General features: G+C 44.1%; 2 protein-coding genes across 2 annotated transcripts in view; both read right to left on the reverse strand.

Moving 5' to 3' along the window:
• Nucleotides 1-282: 282 nt before the first annotated feature.
• LOC110480482 (adrenodoxin) lies at nucleotides 283-2,601 on the reverse strand. The gene is made up of 4 exons (XM_021548429.4): nucleotides 2,386-2,601; nucleotides 1,871-1,995; nucleotides 1,336-1,465; nucleotides 283-1,079 (listed from the first exon to the last, which is right to left on the reverse strand). The coding sequence occupies exons 1-4, from the start codon at nucleotides 2,559-2,561 to the stop codon at nucleotides 959-961; spliced, it is 552 nt and encodes a 183-aa protein (XP_021404104.2). The 5' UTR covers nucleotides 2,562-2,601; the 3' UTR covers nucleotides 283-958.
• Nucleotides 2,602-8,882: 6,281 nt separating this feature from the next.
• Nucleotides 8,883-19,334, reverse strand: part of MSN (moesin) — a 40,908-nt gene continuing 30,456 nt past the window's right edge. Inside the window, exons 3-13 of the mRNA XM_021548386.3 lie at nucleotides 19,173-19,268; nucleotides 18,379-18,653; nucleotides 17,852-17,935; nucleotides 17,380-17,526; nucleotides 16,822-16,918; nucleotides 15,659-15,822; nucleotides 15,148-15,278; nucleotides 14,351-14,511; nucleotides 13,755-13,847; nucleotides 13,106-13,339; nucleotides 8,883-12,088 (exon numbers count right to left, since the gene is read on the reverse strand). Of these exons, the coding sequence (XP_021404061.1) occupies nucleotides 11,924-12,088; nucleotides 13,106-13,339; nucleotides 13,755-13,847; nucleotides 14,351-14,511; nucleotides 15,148-15,278; nucleotides 15,659-15,822; nucleotides 16,822-16,918; nucleotides 17,380-17,526; nucleotides 17,852-17,935; nucleotides 18,379-18,653; nucleotides 19,173-19,268 (1,647 nt within the window). The 3' untranslated portion in view covers nucleotides 8,883-11,923. The remainder of the gene's footprint in view (nucleotides 12,089-13,105; nucleotides 13,340-13,754; nucleotides 13,848-14,350; nucleotides 14,512-15,147; nucleotides 15,279-15,658; nucleotides 15,823-16,821; nucleotides 16,919-17,379; nucleotides 17,527-17,851; nucleotides 17,936-18,378; nucleotides 18,654-19,172; nucleotides 19,269-19,334) is intronic.

The following is a 19,334-nucleotide window of genomic DNA, read 5'->3' on the forward strand; positions in this document are numbered from 1 at the left end:
CTCCTCCAGGCTGAACAAAGCAACACCTCAGCCACTCCTCATAAGGCTTCCCCTCCAGACCTTTCATCATTCTCATGGTCCTGCCCTGGACTGTCTCTAACAGAATAATGTTCTCTTTATATTCAGTGCCCAAAACTACCTGCACTATTCCAGTGAGGCCCCAGCACTGCTGAGTACAGCAGGACAATCGCCTCCTTTGATCAGCTGGCAGTGCTGCACTTAATGCAGCCAACCAAATTTCCTTCTATTCCAGCCAGCCTCATGGTACCAGAACAGTGCATCTTGTAGGTCTAGAAGGCTCATTGTTAAAATTTTATTTGACATGTGGAATAGTACAGCAATGAGAAAATTTAAAAATTCTCCAAAATTTGGAGAAAGTGGCCACTCACACCACAGAACAATTCAGGGACCCAAAACATCTCAAGTTCATAGAAGTTGTTCCTGCTTACAGGAACTGTCAGCACACAAATGTCCTCAGTATGCTCTTGCTGACCAAACTGAAGTCGCCTACATCACCAAGCCCATCAGTACACTGACTTGCAAACAGTAATCTCTTTTTAAGCTTCCCAAATTGGAAATGTCTGCTCCATTTTTCAAGAGCAAGGCCTTGCAAAATTCTCAACATTTACTCAGAATAGCAAAATTCTTAAATTTCAAAGGAGAAAGCAAGTCACATGCAGTAGAAATATTTACTGACACCCACCCAGGGAAATATAAAGCCATGCACTTTAATCCAGTTGCGTTCAGCAGAACATTTAAGCACTTAAAATATGTACCAAAGACCCTATGAAGCATGATGCCTTGTTTAAATAAGAGATTTGCCAAACACGCCTTTTATACTGAATCAGACCTTTATGGCCTACTGAGAGCCAGTCACAAAAAGCAATAGTGTCAACCAAAAGCAAAGTACCCTGCCATGCCTAAATGAGGGTGTAAGCTGTGCAGCAGCCGCTTCCAGTTACTGTTTGCTTTGCTTTCCAACCTCCAGCTGCTTCCTCATGTCTGACACATCCATGGGGACCCTCACTGTCAGACCATCCATCGACTTCTTAACGCACACCTGGCAGCCAAGGCGCGATCTGAGAAGAAAACATGAAGTGAGGCTCCTCTGTTCCCAAAGTAAAGGGAGAAATCCCCCACCCACACTGGAATGTCTGGTTCAGGATGAGTTTTCCCTAAAGCTCCTGTTAAAGATCTGCTAGCCCTCAAGAGAAAGCAGCTCTCAAGACCCAGCTATAATACAGAACAAGCCCCATCCCCTTGTAAAGAGATGCCAAGTGGTGAGAATCTGCCTCAGAGGCTTGAGGTTCTGCTGTAATCAGCAGGGAGGCTTACGTGTCAGTGAGTCCATATGCCAAGTCCAGCATGTCTAGCTCCTCGTCTGAGATGGCATCAAGCTTTTGGAAGGCCTCCTTGTCAAAGATGAGGTGACAGGTAGAGCAGGCTAATGTCCCTTCACAGGCACCTGGTGGAGAAGCAAGGGAAGGACAGCAAATCAGGGAAGATAAGGGGGTGAGAGAGACCATCTTTAGCAACACTGTGAGAAAAGGCCTTTTAACAGATCTGGAGCATGTCAAAAGAGATGCTAGGAAACACAACAGATGGATGCAGTTTACAGCCTGTCTCTTCTCAAATTTTTACATCAGCTCTATGCAGCCAAAAGCACTGACAGGCTGCTGGAATGCCAGTGTGACAGTGTGAGGTTACATTGCCATCTCACTACCATGCTGAGCCACCCAGCAAGCAGCTGGTGGGGAACAGAAGCTTGTTGATTGTCTTGGCAGAACACAGTGGCATAGGTACTGTTGCACTACTCCTAAGCACCCACTGGCCCTAACAGCACATGCACATATCCTGCTGCAACACCTACCAAATCCATCAATGGCCAAGTTGTGATTGACTACAACTTCCAGCAAACTCTGCCCTTCCTTGGCTGTGGTTGTTAGTCTCTCTCCATCCCGATTTATAAAATGCACTGTCACCTGATCCTCAGAGCTGTAAGACAAATTTGCAAAAATCACCTTTTCTGCACATCCACAAGTGAGGTCTTTTGGCTGAGACAGCAGTAGTTCCTGCTGTGGAAATGGGCCAAAGGACTCTTTGTCACCTTCATGAGTCGGTTCCCAGCCACTAGCTGTGGCCCCCACAGCTCTGGAGGCAGCACTAGCCCCTCTGACAGGTCCCCATAGCCCCAGGGATGGGAAGCAGCAATCTTGGGCTGGGTCCCTGCACCACCCCCTTCCCTCCCCATCAGCATCTGCTCACCTAGGTGGGGGTCTCATCCCCCACTTCCCACAGGCCATGGCTTCGCTGGCCTCTCTCCTCTTCCAGCCACAGAGGTGCCTGCCCATCCCTTCGGATGCAGCAAGGCAGCATTTGACCCACCTGGATTCCCCAGGGCCATCCTGGAGCCCTTGCGTGGAGCTGAATCCTCGTTCTGCCCACCGCTCTGCTGGGCTCTGGCGCTGCTCAGGCACAGCCCAGAGGAGAAGCAGGCGAATTCTGCTGGCGCTCAGTCCACGCCGCAAGGGCCGCATGAGCCCCAAGATGCCGTGAGCCATCCTGCTGCTGGGACTGCTCCGTGTCCCACAGCTGTCCTCTGGGGCAAGGACAGCTTGATTAGGGACTTATACGTACAGCTGGGAGGACGGGGGGAAGGAAAAAAAAACAAAACATAGTAGGACAGCCTCCCTGGGGGTGGAGGGAGGGAAAGCAGGAAGGAAGGATGGGCAAAGGGATTGTGCTTGGATCTTGCTGCTGTCCAGCCCATCAGGGCACGGGAATTGGTTGAAGCACAGGAACATGTGAAACATCACCTCCACATGCCAGTTTCTGAGCAATTCTCTCTTTGTTCTCTTTACAGATTTCCCTTTTAGGATCCAGAACAAAATCAAATTTCAGGAGAAATATTAATTGTGATGTCCAATCATACAAGGAGTTGCAAGTTGAGGGCCGGAAGAGCAGAGAGGCAGGAGTGCTGATGACTGCTGCCTTGAGGAGAGGGGCACACGGTTCCTACAGCAATGGAGTGAAAGCAAGACACATGAATTCTGCTCTTGACAAGATGGCATCCAGCCACATCATTGCCTTACCCAACACAGCAGGCTCCCAGCTCTAAAATGTGAATATTCACTTACTTCATATGATGGTGGTGAAGCAGAAGCAGCCACACTTAGCTGCTCATTTGCTAAACTCTCTGCGGAAAAGTACATAAAGGTGCAGATAACTATCATGTTAACTGATAATCCACACTACTAAGCCTTGAAGCCTTGCAGAAGAAAACTCTTAACTTATTCCCAGAAACACAGTCACTGGTTTAGTCTACCCTCCTGTACAGGGTAAACCCATATGAATTTAAGGGCCAAAAATACAACAGCAAAGACAGTTTCAGTTCCTGTTTTCTGTGGAGTTAGGGAACAGCTCTCACCTCAAGAGAATGAATGGTTCCTACCACCAAATTTACAGCTCACAATTTGGTAGGATGTCTGCTTTAATCAAGGTTTTTAATGCAATAACATATTGGTAGCCAGTATAAGCAAAAAAAAAAAAATGTTGATACTGGACTCTCTAAGCAATTTGTACAGGGAAAAAAACACAGCATAAGATAGAAAATGTCTGCTGCAACACAGACACACACACACAGGCATTGGATTCATAGTTCTGAAGATAACCAGAAAGTTTTGGCTTTTTGCCCCAAAATGAAAGTTTTCCACCCAAAGTTTTCAGGTTGGAAAGTTTGGAAAGAGGTGCTTAGGCTTTCTGAAAAAAGCACCAAAGACATTAAGGAATGTAAGTATTTTCCATAAGCCAGGAGGGAAATGTATTCTTCAGTTCAAAGGCAGGTGTTCAAGTGTTCAAACACACCTCTCAGACAGCTCCAGTTGAGACAAATTCATGGACAATGCATTAAAAAAAAGTAATAACATTTATCAGGTCAACTTTTCCAAGTGGTTTGCTCTCTCCTACAAGCTGCCACAAATGCTTCAAACTTCAAAGCCAAATTCTTGAGCTCCATCTCATGCCCAAATTTAAAACCATTCTGTTCAGCCTCTGCAGCTGTGAGATTGTGGCCAGTTCTGCCTTTGCTTTTCAGGCAGTACAGAGATGCAGCAGACAGCCCAGTTCTGTCTCTCAGGCATTTCCCTGGAAAGAAAGCAAGGCTTGCCACAAGAGACAAGGAGAGGGGGCACAGCACACACAAACCACAAAGCATCTTATCTCTCCAGCAAACCTTGAGCTGAGAGAGATACATTAGATATATGCACAGCAGTTTCCACAGCAAGGACATTTGTGTGTTTGTCTGGCACTGACTCCTCTCCCTGCCAGGAACTCAGAGCACAGCAAGTGACAGGTCAATGTCACCTGATGGAAGAGAGGCCAGTGCAGGCAGGGAAGTCAGGGAGACTTTGAGGTGCAGCAAGGGGACAACAGCTCCTGGGTGAAAGCAAAACAATTCTGGGGTAGGCGAGAATCAGGCCCTTACAGATTTTGGATCATCTGTTTTAAGATCTTTGAAATACTGAGAAAGGGCAGAAGCAAGATCTCCTTTCTAATCATTGTTCATTTAGCCAAGGGCAGAAAAATAGAAAGCTTTGCAAGTAACCACCCCTCCCACAAAAAAAAAAAAAAAAAAAAAAAAAAAAAAAAGCCAATAAAAACCCCAAACCAACCAACCAACTAAACCAACAAAGAAAAAATACCATTACCTTAGGAAAAAAAAACACCAAAAAACAAAACAAAAACAAAACAAACAAAAAAAACCAACAACAAAAAAACTTCACAATTTTGCTTCATAGGTCAGCATATATTTTATAAGAAGGCCAGACACAGCTGAAGAGAACTCTTAGCTCTGCTTCAAGGATGGTTTGGCTGGAACCAACTTCCCAGCAGTGCACACAGGCACACTGCCCCCCACCTCCCTGGTCTCTTGCCAGCAGGCTCCACTCTGTCAGTGCAGTGGCTATGGCCACACATCCAGTCATGTGCAGGCACACACTGGTAAGGAAGTGGCTTCCTAGCTTGAAATACACTGTCCAGTGTCTTCTGTAGCACACACCAAACAATGTGCTCCTCCCTCCCCCCAGTCTAGGTGCTCTCATGCAAATATCCAAAACACCTGTGAGCTGCCTCACCTCAGCCCTGACTTCTGCACAAGTGAGCACTGAAATCAGCACTGGCCTAACCCAACCAGAAGCTACATGACATCTTTGCAGCCCTCCACAGTGAGAAGCATACTTGGATTTTTGGGATACCAAACCCAGCTCCTCTGACCACTGTTAGAGTTTCTTGCCAGCAGGCAGAGCTGCCCTGGCTCAGGCACTGCCCGTGCTGTTCAGGTGTAGAGAGAGGTAAGCTCGTGCTGGTCCCATGGGGGAAGTCTCAGGGACTGTAGTCAGAGCAGCAGGCACACAGACCCAGGAATAATGAAGATTTCCAGAAGGCAACCTTCATTAATTGGAAAAGCAAGAAGAATTTACCCCTCCCCTCCTACCACACCCACTGCCTCACAAGTACTCCTGTAGGGAAGTAGATATGGGCTGCTTGAGACGCAGAACTAAAGCACTGAACAAAACTAAAATTCACCTTTCGCATTGTCACTTTAAAAACCCGTTAACCGCCTTTCCTGTTCCAGAGCAAGTTGCTAATAAAAGCAATCAGAACAACTTGTACTGGTTTCACTTTTTGGAAGCCTACAAACCCAGACAGTGCTTCTGCTGCCTCACAAGAGATGCACTGAGCACAGATCCAGGACAAAGTGCACACACCAAGTGAGCTCAAGTCACAGATTCTGCCTCAGAGAATGTAAATGTGCCTCAATTTCAGCATCTCTCAAACAAAACTGCCCCATTCAAACCTTCCCTAGATGTTCAGCAACCTTCTGAGAGTGACACAAACAAAAGGAGCAAGAGCCATACTCTCACCACTGGAAGCAGGAGGGCAGACATGCAATCAGAGATGGACTGGCGCTGCAACAAGAAATCACAATGAATTTACAACAGGGCTTCTGGACTGCAGCCACGTCTGACAATGCAGCTGCTGCCTGCCTGGGTGAAGGCCACTAAGAAATTACTGTGCCCCAGCCAAGACCTTCACTTGCACATGCTTCTCCTTCAAGCATCCAGTCAAGGATGCTTCAAAGATGGATGGGAGTGCAATAGTGCTGCATGTGGGGTATAGACAGCCTTCACCATAACCTCCCAGCTCAAGATCAGCTTATTTCACACCCTCTTCAGTCAAATTTGTTGACTCAAGACCAATCTCAGGCTGCATTTTGTTAAAGGATGATGCACAACTACAGGCTTTAGCAATCATGGGGGCTTGTAATTTTTAAATTATCTCTGCTCACCATAAATATGTGTATTAACACCTGCTCTGTGCATTCTAACCAGAAGCTGAAGGTACAGTCTCTGCAACAAGCAAACAAGCATCCAGTATTACTTTTTGCAGTTTCAACACTACTTTTTCTCTAATACCTCCTAATTCTTCCACTTTTCACTACACTGCTCATCCTGACACCTGCCCTGAAAAGCTTTATCTTGGAATTGCTAGTAACATTTAGAGGTTCATGACCTGGAGCTTGATACTCACTTAGGCATTGTTCAGACACAGGGACCTGCTCCCTTGCCTACAAACTGCACTTGGAACTCCAAACCTGCAAGACAAAAGCCAACCTCAGCCTAGCATTTCATACATTGAGGCCCAGACCCCTTTTTTACAGAATGCTTTGGGTTGGAAGGGATAAAGATCATCTAGTTCCAATTCCCTGACCATGGGCAAGGGTGCCACCCACCAGACCAGATTTCTCAGGGCCTCATCCAACCTAACCTTGAACATGTCCAGGGATGGGGCATTTTTCTTACAGAAGTAATTTTTTCTGCAAGGGAGACCTTAACATCACATGTGGCCCCAATTTACATATGGGTATGCAACAGTTATGGGTGACATTAGACAGAGGAATTCTGTTCTGTGCCAGTTGTCACATGCTCTGAGATTATATGCCCTGGTATAAGACATTTAAAATTACAGCCAAGATTGAGTTATGCACAGCTGCAAAGCTGGCAGGGAACAGAGCAGTCATACTGATGGTACAGGGCAAACAAGGCATGCCTTGGGTGCTCTCTGCTTTCTCACTTCAGTCTGTCTTTGTAGGTGCTCCAGCAGCTGCCATAAGAGTGCCTACAATTATCATACCTTACCCTGTACATTACCAAGCTTAGGATGCTGGAAAATACTTGTGTTTCCCTCCAAACATATTATCCTGAGCAAGAAATGAATAAGCTGTTCATCTACCTAGAAAAATTCCTACAGGGCTTGTCTGCATCAAAGCAAATCAGAATTTGGAGATCATGCCCTTGCAATTCCTGCTTTAGAAAGAGTAAAGAGAAGGAGGAAGCAATCAGTCTTATTTTCTGCAGCTACTTTGTCTTACTTGGAGTCAGTGCATCTCAGGACAAATGCATTAGTCTACCAAACAGACTGAACTCAATGAATATTTTACTCTACAGAGTTAGTTTGGCTTTTCTTTAGAGTTCTTAATAAATTGCACTGCTTAATAAAGCAACATTGCAGAACCTGCAAAAAGACAGCGTTTCTAGTCACCCAGCCTTCTGAGAGCCTTTTACACTCTAGTCTGCCCCAGTCCTGCAGACAGAAGCAGATGGGCCCCAAACATTTGTAGATATGGCTTAAACTTGATCTGAAACATCCCAGACCAACAAATCCAACAGAATCTGTCTACAAAAATTAGGGGTTAAACACAAATTTCTGATCCTAAACTACAGAATGCCTTACAACAAACTAGAAGAATAGGGTCTGTACAGAATCATTTTTTTTTTTCACATGGTCCAGTACAGTAGCAGTCTTCAGCCTCTAATGCTTTACACTTCCATTTCTTCTAAGAAAAACTGAATATAGATATGGAGAATTAATGGAGAATTACTAAGCCTCGAGCTTCTAAGGTTATGTCCATTGAGAAGCAAGGGCACTAGAAACAGCAAGAACAGGATCAACCTTTCCAGACCAGTGCAACCTTCAGCTGAAGGCTGCTGCAGCATTAAAGGAGACATGCAATTCCTCCAGTGCTCAGGTCTTTTGAATCCTGGCAGGAACAAAAAAAAGACTCACCTGTAGAAATTGAATCCAAGCCATGTCTGGTGGGAATTGCAGAAGCCTCTATTGCTCCACACATCATGTTTTGTTTATAGAAAAGTTCAGGCCTCTTCCCCAGCACCAGATCTCTGAGCACTAACATGTTCCAATGAACTCTCCACCTTATTCTGCAGTGCAGCAGTGATTAGGCAGAGGTTCTGTGAGGCCCCTCTTCACAACCACCAAGAAAGCAGCTGCAAATAAAGATCACACAGTTCATTAGCAGAAAGGTGGCAGCAGACACCCTTCCATTGCTGGAACCCTCCCAAGACACTGGGAAACAGGCAGAGACAGCCACAGCAAGGCAGCTGTGAAGCAAATTGCACCCAAATCCCCAGAACAGGCTGATGGCAGCACAGACTTGGCAGGGTGTCCATGCCAGCAGCAGCACCGAGGCCCAGCCAGCCTCTCCAGGTGACCTGGATGCACACAGGCCTGGGCTGGGCACTGCAGGAGCTCACCCACAGCAGCTCCATCCCCTCCCTCTGGCCAGTCCATTTATACTCAGTGCCTCCATAAAGAAGTGTCAATTCCAGCACTGGCTCCAGCTGGACAGCTGGGGGGGTTGGGGAAGAAGAAAGGGCTGTTGCTGAAGCTGTTCCCTTTCACAGTGATCTCCTCATTTGTGAGGGAGATCCCAGGCTGACCTCTGGGCACCACAAGGCAGATCTGCCCAGCTACAAGACACAGCACTGGACTTAAAGCAAACCTTAAGGAAGCAGCCAGACACAATCTGCTGATTTTCTCTGAACTTTATTGGCACTTCAGGAAGAACAAGGTATGGGTTTTAACAACTCCTCTGAAAAGGAAAAACATGTCTTAATCAAGGTTCTCTCTGCAGATAAACACATGGACCCATGAATTACTCCACAACCTTAAGGAATTGGTGTTTTATTATAATCCAGTAAAACAACTGGTCAAAAACCTTCAACATAATTTACAGCAACAAAAAATAAAACAAGAAAAAATAAGCCAGGCAACATGTGATAAAGTACTTCCCTCCCCCCACCCCCAAGAGGAGCAGTTATCCAATTAAACTGGAACATGAAGAGGAAGAACAACTCACTGTATTCTAACAAATAAAAAATGTGTCTACAAATCTCACCATAATACTGAAAGCTTCTTACATTAGTTTTCTTGCAAAATATCATCTTTATAATACAGTATACATATCCAAGGGAAGGAGGACCATAAACATACCCTCCATCCCTTGACTAATATTTTCTAATTGTGCATAGCTAGAAATATTGAAATCAAATATCATTAGATACCACTGGAATATAATACTGGTTAAAAAGAAGGCAGGGCTGAAACAACTACAAAGAGTTAGGTGGACTCACTGGCACAAGCCGTTCTATTCCTTTATTGGACCATGTGGAATTAGAACGTTTTAAAAAACCATATAAACAGAAGTCATGCCAACATCATAATACATGAGAGCTCAGCAGTGTTGTGTGACCCATCAAAGCAGAAAATTACTGGTTTATTATTTGAACAAATATTCCAGGCACCATACATCAGCGTGTTAGGAAATTATTAAAATATTAGATAGGATTTTCTCCCCTCAAATGCATCAATAGTTGCCATGGACAGAGCAGAAGTGCTGAGAACCAGCTTTAAAGCACCAAAACAGAAGTTTAAAGGTTGTCTGTTCCCCAGTAACAAGACTCATGCAGAGCCAATGCCAATCACCTTCAGTACAGGAATATGCAAACACATTCTGACAAATTTAACTCCAATCTTTCATTCTGACTTTCATGGTACTGAGGCATATTTTTCTTGGCTAACAAAAAGCTTACCATGTCACGTGCCCCCCAAAAGCACTCTGTGTCCAGGGGAGAGAAGGGGGCTCCCACATGACACACCTGGAGGTTTAACATGCATAGGTTGGCATGTTGCTTCTAACAGAGGTTGGCTGGTATTTGTATGAATCCCCACACAGACTTGCATTGCTTTCAAAAATTAAAGTAACACAGAACTAGTGAGGTTTCTTCCAGCCACCCAAGGAATTCTTGGGGAAATACTGCAGTTTGTTAACACTATCATGAACATTTTTTTGGCACAGTTCCCCTTTGCCCCTTTTCATACACCAGGGAGCTGAAAATACTCCAGTTTTCAGATGTTTTCATTCTATCACCATTACCAGTAACATCATACAAAAGGAGAACATACAAAACTGAGCAGGTCACAAAATTTGGAATCATGCTAGGCAAGAAAATAATTCCCAGGCTAACCTAATGACTTCCTATAGGGACAGGCTAATCCAAGGAGGGCAAAACAAAGGAGGACTTCACTTTAGGTGGAACCCATTTTTAAGGTGACTCTCCTGAAGGTTAACACTTCCTTTTATGAGGGATCAAGGCACCATCCAATTCAACCCTGAGCATACATGGCTATTTCCTCCACAGAAATGGCAGGGAGGACTTTGGGTAGCTACAGCATGGGCAGCTTGGATGATAGGATGGTTATTACAATACCTGGCACAAGCAGCTCTCAGGACCACTCTCACAACCATTCGTATCCCATTTCTAAAAAGAAAGCCTTCTGTTCTCAAAGCTACCAAAGGCCAAAGCATCCTTCTGGGGAAGGAAAAGCACTTGAGCCAGGCATGTGTCAGAGTGCTAGTGAGGATTGAAAAAGCAATTGGACAAGTGTCTTAGGTGCCTCTCTCCTCAAATACTGCTTGAAGCCAGGAAGATGGATGAAGTCTTGTGCATGACCCAGATATGAGAGCAGTTTTTGGTCCCCAGCTGCTGACCACTTTTTATGATTGCATCTAGTTTAAAGGTATCTGAGCTACAGTAGATCTATACACAGTCATAAGGCACCAACAACTATGTGCTAAAAAGGCCTCTTATGGAAAAACCTGAAATCTTGTTCACATAACTAGAAAAGTATCTGTTCAGCAAGGGAAAATACAGCTACAATAATTTTTAGTCTTTTACATTACTACATTCCACTTTAGGTTTTCATTGACAAAACCAAAAAGGAAGGCAGTGTACTTAAGCTATCTCTGCCTCACTGGTTACATTGAAGTCAGACAAATGATAGTGAACAAAGCCATTGACCAGAGACAAAACCTCTAGAAAGCAGGGAGTTTGAGGCTTCAAACCACACTGTATTAGTGGAAATACTCCAAAGGCTTCCTCATGATTAAGAAATTCAAAGCTCCATCATTAAACAACAAAATGTAACACCAGCAGGAACACCACAGAATCTGTTTGGTCTGCTTATTTTTGTAGGACAAAAGCTTTGGTCTTTTAGAAAGTCTATATTTTACCTTCAATCCTTCTTCCTAAGCTCCAGTCTCCCCTTTTTAAACTACATGATTCAGACTCTGGGTTAAGTCAGAAATTCAGACTCTGGCTACTAAGCTTAATCCTGAAGCTTGCACAGGTTAGTAGGAAGGCAGAGTCAGACTGTCAGCTCTTGACTATTTAATGCAGTACAAGTATCTGCTGGTCTCCCCACGTAACGGGAGAAGACAGCAACACAAGCCACCTCAGTGGGCAAACCCAACACATTAAGATTTTACCCCAAGCCAAACAACTTCAGATTTTGCCTAATATACATTTGCTTCTCCAAGCCACCCCAGGCAGACGTAATTCCTATTCCTTCTTCTGTCACTTAACTCCAGCATTTGCCCAAAACTTGATAAATAAGACCATGGTCACTCTTCTGTAGTGGTTCCAGCATAGCACGATTATGAGTGATGACGGGAGAGGATGGGGAAGAGGGGAGAAGAGAGTGCAGGGCAGCAGGTGCAGGGGAGAGTTTACATGGACTCGAACTCGTCAATGCGCTGCTTGGTGTTCCCCTGCCGGATCTGACGCAGGGTCTTGTACTTGTCTCGGCCCAGGCGCATGTTCTCAGCGTGGATCATGTCGTTGGCCGTCTTCTTGGTTTCATCCCGAGCGTTTGCCAGCTCCGAGGAAAGAGCCTTTGGAGGAGGAGAAACAGACAGCAACAGGTTAGTAGAGACTCAAAGCTGGACAAGGAGATTTCCTGCCGATTCTCCTACAGATCCAGTATCTATAGAGACAGGAAACAGACAAGCCCCAGTGTATTCTTCTGGGCAACCTGCTCTAGCTGACCTTGCTTGAGCAAGGAAGTGGGATCAGATTATCTCATGGAGGTCCCTCCAACCCAATCAGATCTATGATTTTGCGGAAGTTGTTAATATTTCTCCATAACATTTGAAGGTATAAAACGTTAGGCAATCTGCCAGCTATTTATCTTCATCTAGCAGAGTTAAGAAAGATTTTCTCCAATGCCTGCACTTGAAAAGAATGGCCATGTGGAGGGATCCCTGAAGACAGCAGGAGCATCTTTCAGAATTACTAGCTTTCCACCAGAAAAGGAACTTTCTGCAGAAGATAAAATGCACCTCTAGCCCTCTGTGTGTAACCACAGTACAATGCACAATAAGCAAAGCTGGTGCAAGTCAGGCAGCACAACTAAATGCTTGGAATTGAACAGCAGAACACTGGAGTTCCTCACAAGAAGATGGTGCAATAGTGCTGTCTCTGCGCTGAGCCCTAGTGGGCTGCTCCAGGGTTTTGCAATGCAGAGTTTTGCAAAGCAACCCAGACTTGACAGTTAGAGACAGCTGCTGGATAGAAATCAAACAAAGTTCTTCAATTCCTTGCAGACAGGGCTATGAACAGCTGTCAGGTGGTTGGCAATACTCACAGAAAGAATGCTACATCTGACAGATGCTGCTTGTTGGCCCTGCTTCAAAATACTTCACTGCTTCCAGAAAAATTGAAGTCAAGTGCCAGGAGACAAGATCTGCCTCTCTACTCAGTGGTTAAGCAGCTATCTGGCAAGATCATGATCATCTCCCTTCCCTGTGTCTCCCCTCATTTTTTAAATAACAGCAATACCTTCCAGCTGCAAGAAATGTTGAGAAAAGAAGAAGCACCCCCACACACACACTCTGCTGCCAGCTTCTTACCTTCAAGTGTTTCTGGACCCTCTCATTTTTCTCTGCTTCAGTGGTGCGTTCCTCCTCGCTGCGGTCCTTGATGGTGGCCTCTGACCGGAGCTCAGCGCTGGCTTCTGCTGCATTCTCATCGTGCTCATCATCATGCTCATTCTCAGAGTGCATGGGTTCAGTGACATGAGGAGTACTCATGGCAGTCTTCAACTCCTCTTTGGTCTTCTCTAGGTCCTCCTGCACCCTCTGTGCCTGCAGTAGGATATGCCACAGTGAGTCAGCCAGTACAATCCTGAGTGCCTGAGACTTCTCACAGAAGCACCACTTGGTGCTTTTTACAGGAAACCTTGCACCTCTGAAGGGGCATATTCCAAAGCTACTCAGCCACCATCATTTGCAAAATTTTCTGCTGGATAACACTTCAGAGATCTATAGAATGGTTACTGTTAATGGAAAACGGGCTACAGGTCTAATTAGCCAAAAATTGCTACATGGAGTTAGAATAAGTCATCCATTCCATGGAGAAAACCAAAGCTGTGTATTTAAAACAGCCTCAAGCTTGCAAGCATTGAGTCCAGCATGGAATCTAGGGCAATAGTTTAGGTTTCAATAAAGAACAAAGAGCAATTCCACAGAAGGTATGCCATTTGTTCAGATTCTGCTTTACCTTATACTGCCACTCCTGTGCCTCGCTCTCCTTCTTCTGCCTGGCCAGCTCCAGCTGTGTGATCCTAGCTGTGAGTTCTGCCATCTCAGCAGCCTGCAGAAGAAAGGCTTTTAGTGGAAACAAAACCCAAGATACTTGCTAAATGAAGCATTTTGTTCAAGTCCTTAGTGAAAACACATCTTTTCAGTGAGAAGAAAGCCTTCCTGTTAACTTCAGTTCCACCAATACCTCCATGATGAAAAAGGAAAGGAAGCAAAAAACGTTTTGTGTTTCATTGTGGGTTGGGTTTTTTTTTGATTCTTGAGTTGGCTCCTTTTCCTTCTCCCAAAAACAGAGCAACAAAACTCAGTTCTTTGAAACCAAACCAGGGAAAGCAACACTTTATCATTATCACATACAAAAAAAGGCAAAAAGCAATACAAATCTACTGTACAAATACACTTGTATTTATATATATGTTCATCTACTTGAGGATAAAAATTGAGGAACCTATGAATAGTGCTTCCTCACTATATTCATAGCCTGGTTTGCTTCAAAAGCTGAGATGCTTCTCCTTTCACTATTTTCCCTACTGGATTTTAAGTTCACCAACTTACCAACTGTTCCTGGGTCTTTTGTTGGTCATGGGATGCTCTCAATAGGGCCTCCTTTGCCTCTTCTGCTTCTCTACGCTCCTTAGCCAGTTTCTCTGCTTCCTCCTGAGCTCGTTTTCTCTCCTGTTCCAGCTCCAGAGCTCTGCGGGTCTGTTCTTCCAATTCTGAAAATAGGGGAGCACATTTCAGGTCACATCAAGATCAGTAGAAGAGGAAAGTCTGTCTGGATAAGGGCTTTCCTTCAGAGGGACAGGTAAAGGAGGGATGCAAGCAACTGTTCCCTGTCCTCTCCTTTACATTTTACTTGGAGCTGTAAGACTAAAAGTCAGGCCCATCCCCAATGGATTTGTGGGGAAGCACCCATCCCAAAATTACATAGCTAAGGGTAGAGAAGCATTCAGTATTTTGCTTGGGCAACACCACACTAACTCTAGCCAAGCACTTATATAATAAATCACCACAGCAATGGCTGGTGTGATCTCTGCTACACTTTTTGACTCCTTCCTCTATAGATATGCTGGGATAAAGCTTCCAGCCAGCACAGGGACAATGGCAAGGTACTTCTGCTGCCAGGAGAGAGATCTTGGCTGTTACCCATTTCTTTAATGCATATCTTTTTTCAGCAACTGCATATGGAGGGCTTACATTCAGCTTCAGGAGGCCAAATCAGAGCCCTAACATCAGTTAGCACAAAATACTGGAGAGACAAATTGCTCAGAGATGCTCATAGCTTTACTATTTGAACCCTTCTCACTCAGACTATTCATCATCAAAGGAAACACTGAAAGATTTCCTATTACCTTGCTGAGCTTTCTTGGTTTGCTCCTCAATTTGCTTGAGTCTCTCCATCAGCTCCTCCTTCTCACGCTCAATCTTCTCTTTCTCCTTTTCTGCCAACTCCCTCTTCTTCTTCTCATTCTCCAGCAGGGCTCTGATGGAAGGAAGTCACAATGTAATTTCAAACCAATTCGGAGCACTTCCTAGTAAACACACAAAAAGAGCACACACAAGATGTGCCCTACAGCACTCGGATAATGAGATTTACTCCAGATGTACCCCTTTACAGAAGTGCAAAAATAAAAAGCTCTTCTGGCATTAATCTCAATGACAAGTTCTTAAGTCCAAGAAAGTAATAGAAAGTCACATTTGTGATGAGTGAGTACTATCAACCCATTAGACCCTACTGAAGCAGAAACCATCCTGCTCTGTTTCTGACTCAAGCAGATTAAGGTGCTGCCAGCCATTTATCTAGCACATGAGGCTACTCATGCAGTGATTAGTCACACCCAGGTTACTCAGAACCCTACCAACCTCTCCATCTGTTTCTGATGTTTCTCCTCCCGAGCCTGTGCCTTCATCTGCTGCACCTCGATGGTGTCTGGTTTACGTCTGCGCATGTAGAGCTCGTGGTTCCCCATGCAAAGGGCCAGGATTCGTTTGTTAATCCGTAACCGAGGGGCATAGAATACAAAGTCCTTGGGACAAGAAAAAGGCAGCATTAGACCTGTTCTTTCAGCATAAGAAGCCCCTTGTGTATGCACTATGCTCCCAAGACCCCGAGCTTTTTAGAGTTGCCAGCCAGCTTTTCTCAATAATGTCTAATTGATTGCTGGTGGTAGTTAGGCACTTCTTTCTGGAATGGATTTCAACCTGACAAGCACACCCAGGGCAGGAGCACCCAGTGTGTCATTGCAGGGCTCTGGGTTTCACTGTCACACATCACTAGCACCAAGCACACAGCATCTTAGCATCACCATTTCATCACAAACCAGCAGGTTTGTGCCTGCTTTACCAGGCACACCAAGTCCCTGGCTTCTCCCACCTTCCTTCCCACTCCAATAATCTGTATAATAGCCTGGCCAGCCACATTGAACGTAATGTATTGGCTTATGCCAGAAAGGGTGTCAAATGTTACAATCAATGGACAAATAACTTGTTCTGTTCAAAAGGAGAACAACAGCAGGGAAATGCTTTCAAGCAGCAATAGAACAAGAATGACCAGAAGAACAGAAGGTACTGGCTAGCACCAGAAATTATTAGGCCTTAAAGATGAAAGCAATTACATTCAATATAAAGCTGTAAGGAAAAAACCTTCCAGCATACCCTACAAAATGACCTAAAGTTTCTGCTTTAAATAAGGTGAAAACCTGCAAAAGATCATCCCACACACTATTAAAGCCAACAAGTTGCAAAGGAAGGATCCATAGCTAACAGAGATACCTCAGACCCCTAACTGTATTATCAGAGAATGTGAACAGTCTTAGGAAGATCAGAAACCCTAAACAAAGGGCTACTCCCTGCCACTGATGTTAAAAGCTTAAGCGAACAGGTCTCCCTGCTTACATCAGCATTCATGCTATTGATGAAAGGATTCTGTACAAAAAACCCCAAAAAGTCCCCAAAACCAAACCCACAGAAACTGTTCAGCTAAGAAGCTGAAAGTTTAATAGCTTAATATGAATCTTGCTTCTTACTGGTGCTTTCTTGTCAATAGGCTTAATAACAAATTTCTTGTCATTGAATGAGATATTTCTGATCTCGCTCCAGGGGAATCCAATTTTTGGTGTTAGCCTGCAAAAATGGGAAGCAAAAAGAAATAAGAGTCCAAAGTAATTCCAAATTCTTGACTTAAAATATAAAGCTCAAAATTATACCACATCCATCCTCATATTTCAGCACTCATGGTAATTGAAATCAGAAGACAAAATTAGTCACACAGATGAAATACAAATATAAGAAGCAGTTTTTCAATCCCACTTTTTTTGTTTTTAAATGAAAATCTGAACTAAAGAATGCATCTATAGCAGGAAGACTAGGGATAAAGTGAAACTATCATGAAAAGATTTGCCAGTTACTTGTATTTGTTGGTCCAAAGAAGCACATTTTATGGATTATTCTGGCAATGTCAAAAACACAGCCAAGAATGATATATGAATTGTGGAGTTTAAAGATTTGAATTCCAGGAGAGATTGATTTTGAATTACTTTATATTGGAAAGGAGCTGAAGGCAGTGATGGAGAGGTGTTTATTACCTATCATTCTGCTCATAAATGTTGAGTCCAAGAGCGTCTACACCTAGCCAGAGCTCAGAGCCTTTCTTGTTCTTAATGCTGAAGTAGTTCACACCGTACATTTCCAAATCCTGTGCAATTTTCAGGTACTCCAAGACAGCATCTTCCCTGCAGCATGTAAAAAGAAAGAAATATTCTCTATGGAGTCTTTAAGCCATTAGAGCAAGAAGGTCCTATCTTCCCACATGGACAGAGCAGCAACAAGCTGCCAAAGGTTCTAAGCATCACCCTAGCAGATAATTACAAACTCTGCAAACTCAGTCATATTTTACTAAGAACAGCCAGCTGACATGGACCAGCAGAGGCATGTGAACCTAGTTACTCTGAGCAAAATAACCTGAAGAATGCTAATTTATCCTGAAGCAAGTCAGATTTTTTTGTAGTGCATTTGTACAACACTTTAAATACAGCAGTTTCACACTGCATTGGTTACCTAATCATTCCTCGATGTTCCTCATGCCACACCTGGATTCTCTCCTCCCACTGGTCCTTGTTAAGCTTGTGCTGCTCCAAAACCCTAGAGAGAGTATACATGGGATGTTTCAAACCAAGCCCTTCATATATGTACACACACAATCACGTCACTCTATAATAAATACTCCATTGGCATCAGAGTTCCCCCACAAAAATACTCCAAGAAATACAGCTTCATTAAAAGGCTAGATAGAGACAATGATCAGTATTCAGACTTCTTATAAATGACAAATTTTATTCAGTTTCTTCTCCTTGTAGCATATTTCGTTTTGGAGCTTCTGTCACTACTTCTGATTAGAGTTTCAGGGTAGCAACAGGAAATTTAAGGTTAAATAACTGAATACTAATCTAAATGCTTGAACTGGCACAAGGCTATATTTTAGTCTAAGCATTGCAGTCAGAACACCCCCTACATTAAAAAAAAAAAAATAGAAAACACAAACCCTTTAAGAAAAAGAATGTCTAAGACTATCCAGGTTCACTTGCCTCTGAGGGAGCAGTTTATCACTAGCAAGGTAGCCAGACTTGTGCACATCTTTGTTGAAGTCTCCGTATTTGGACTGGACGGCATAAGAAGCCAGAAGAACAGCTGTTTCTGGGGGACAGTAAATGTCATCATTCAGAATTGCCTCCTTCACTTGGAGAAAGAAAAGGCGCTGTGTGATGTCCTGGATCAGCTCTTCTGCCACATCTTCTGGGTAGAACTTGGCACGGAATTTGAAAAGCAGGGGGCTTTCTTTACGTACATCCTGTGCTGTTACCTGGAACAGAGTTAGCAGATTTTATAGCCTACATACAAGTGAAAGGGAGCAGTTTACAAACAGGAAGACAAGCATGCGCTAGAAAAAAAAATTTCTCCTTTTCAATGTAGAAGAGTGTGCAGAAAAGCAAGGATTTTCAATTACTTACTGCTAAATACCTCATCATTTCTCCCCACTGGACTTTCACAAACCAGTACTTATGACCAGTGGTAGCTAAGTTACTTTCCAGGTTTCTCCCCAGCCAAGATGCTCACATGAGCACAACATCAGCGTTTTACCAGGAAGGGTAACAAATCTGGCCTGGTAAACAGAGCTAAATGCAGGACCAGGTCAGATACCACAGCTCCTCATACCCTGGGGAGGGAGTGCGTGGACACCACAACACCAACTCACTGATCTTGCAGTACTTGAGGTGCATGGGTAGGCAAGAACAGATTCCTGACAGAAGTATGGAGCCTCAATTTGCCCCTGCACTCTCAGAAGTTAACAAGGACAAGCAAAATTTTGGAACAAACATACCTTTTTGTTCAATTTCAGCCATGTCGAGAAACCCTTGGTGTCTTGATACTGAAGTCCAAAAAACCAGACCTCTCGCAAACCAATTGTCTTGACAACCTGAAAGAAAGGTGATTATTAGCAAGATCCCCAGATGGACTGAACTTACCAGTGGCTGAAAACATG

Source organism: Lonchura striata, chromosome 4A (genome assembly GCF_050655825.1).
Source record: "Lonchura striata isolate lonStrDom1 chromosome 4A, ASM5065582v1, whole genome shotgun sequence".
Lineage (NCBI taxonomy): Eukaryota > Metazoa > Chordata > Aves > Passeriformes > Estrildidae > Lonchura > Lonchura striata.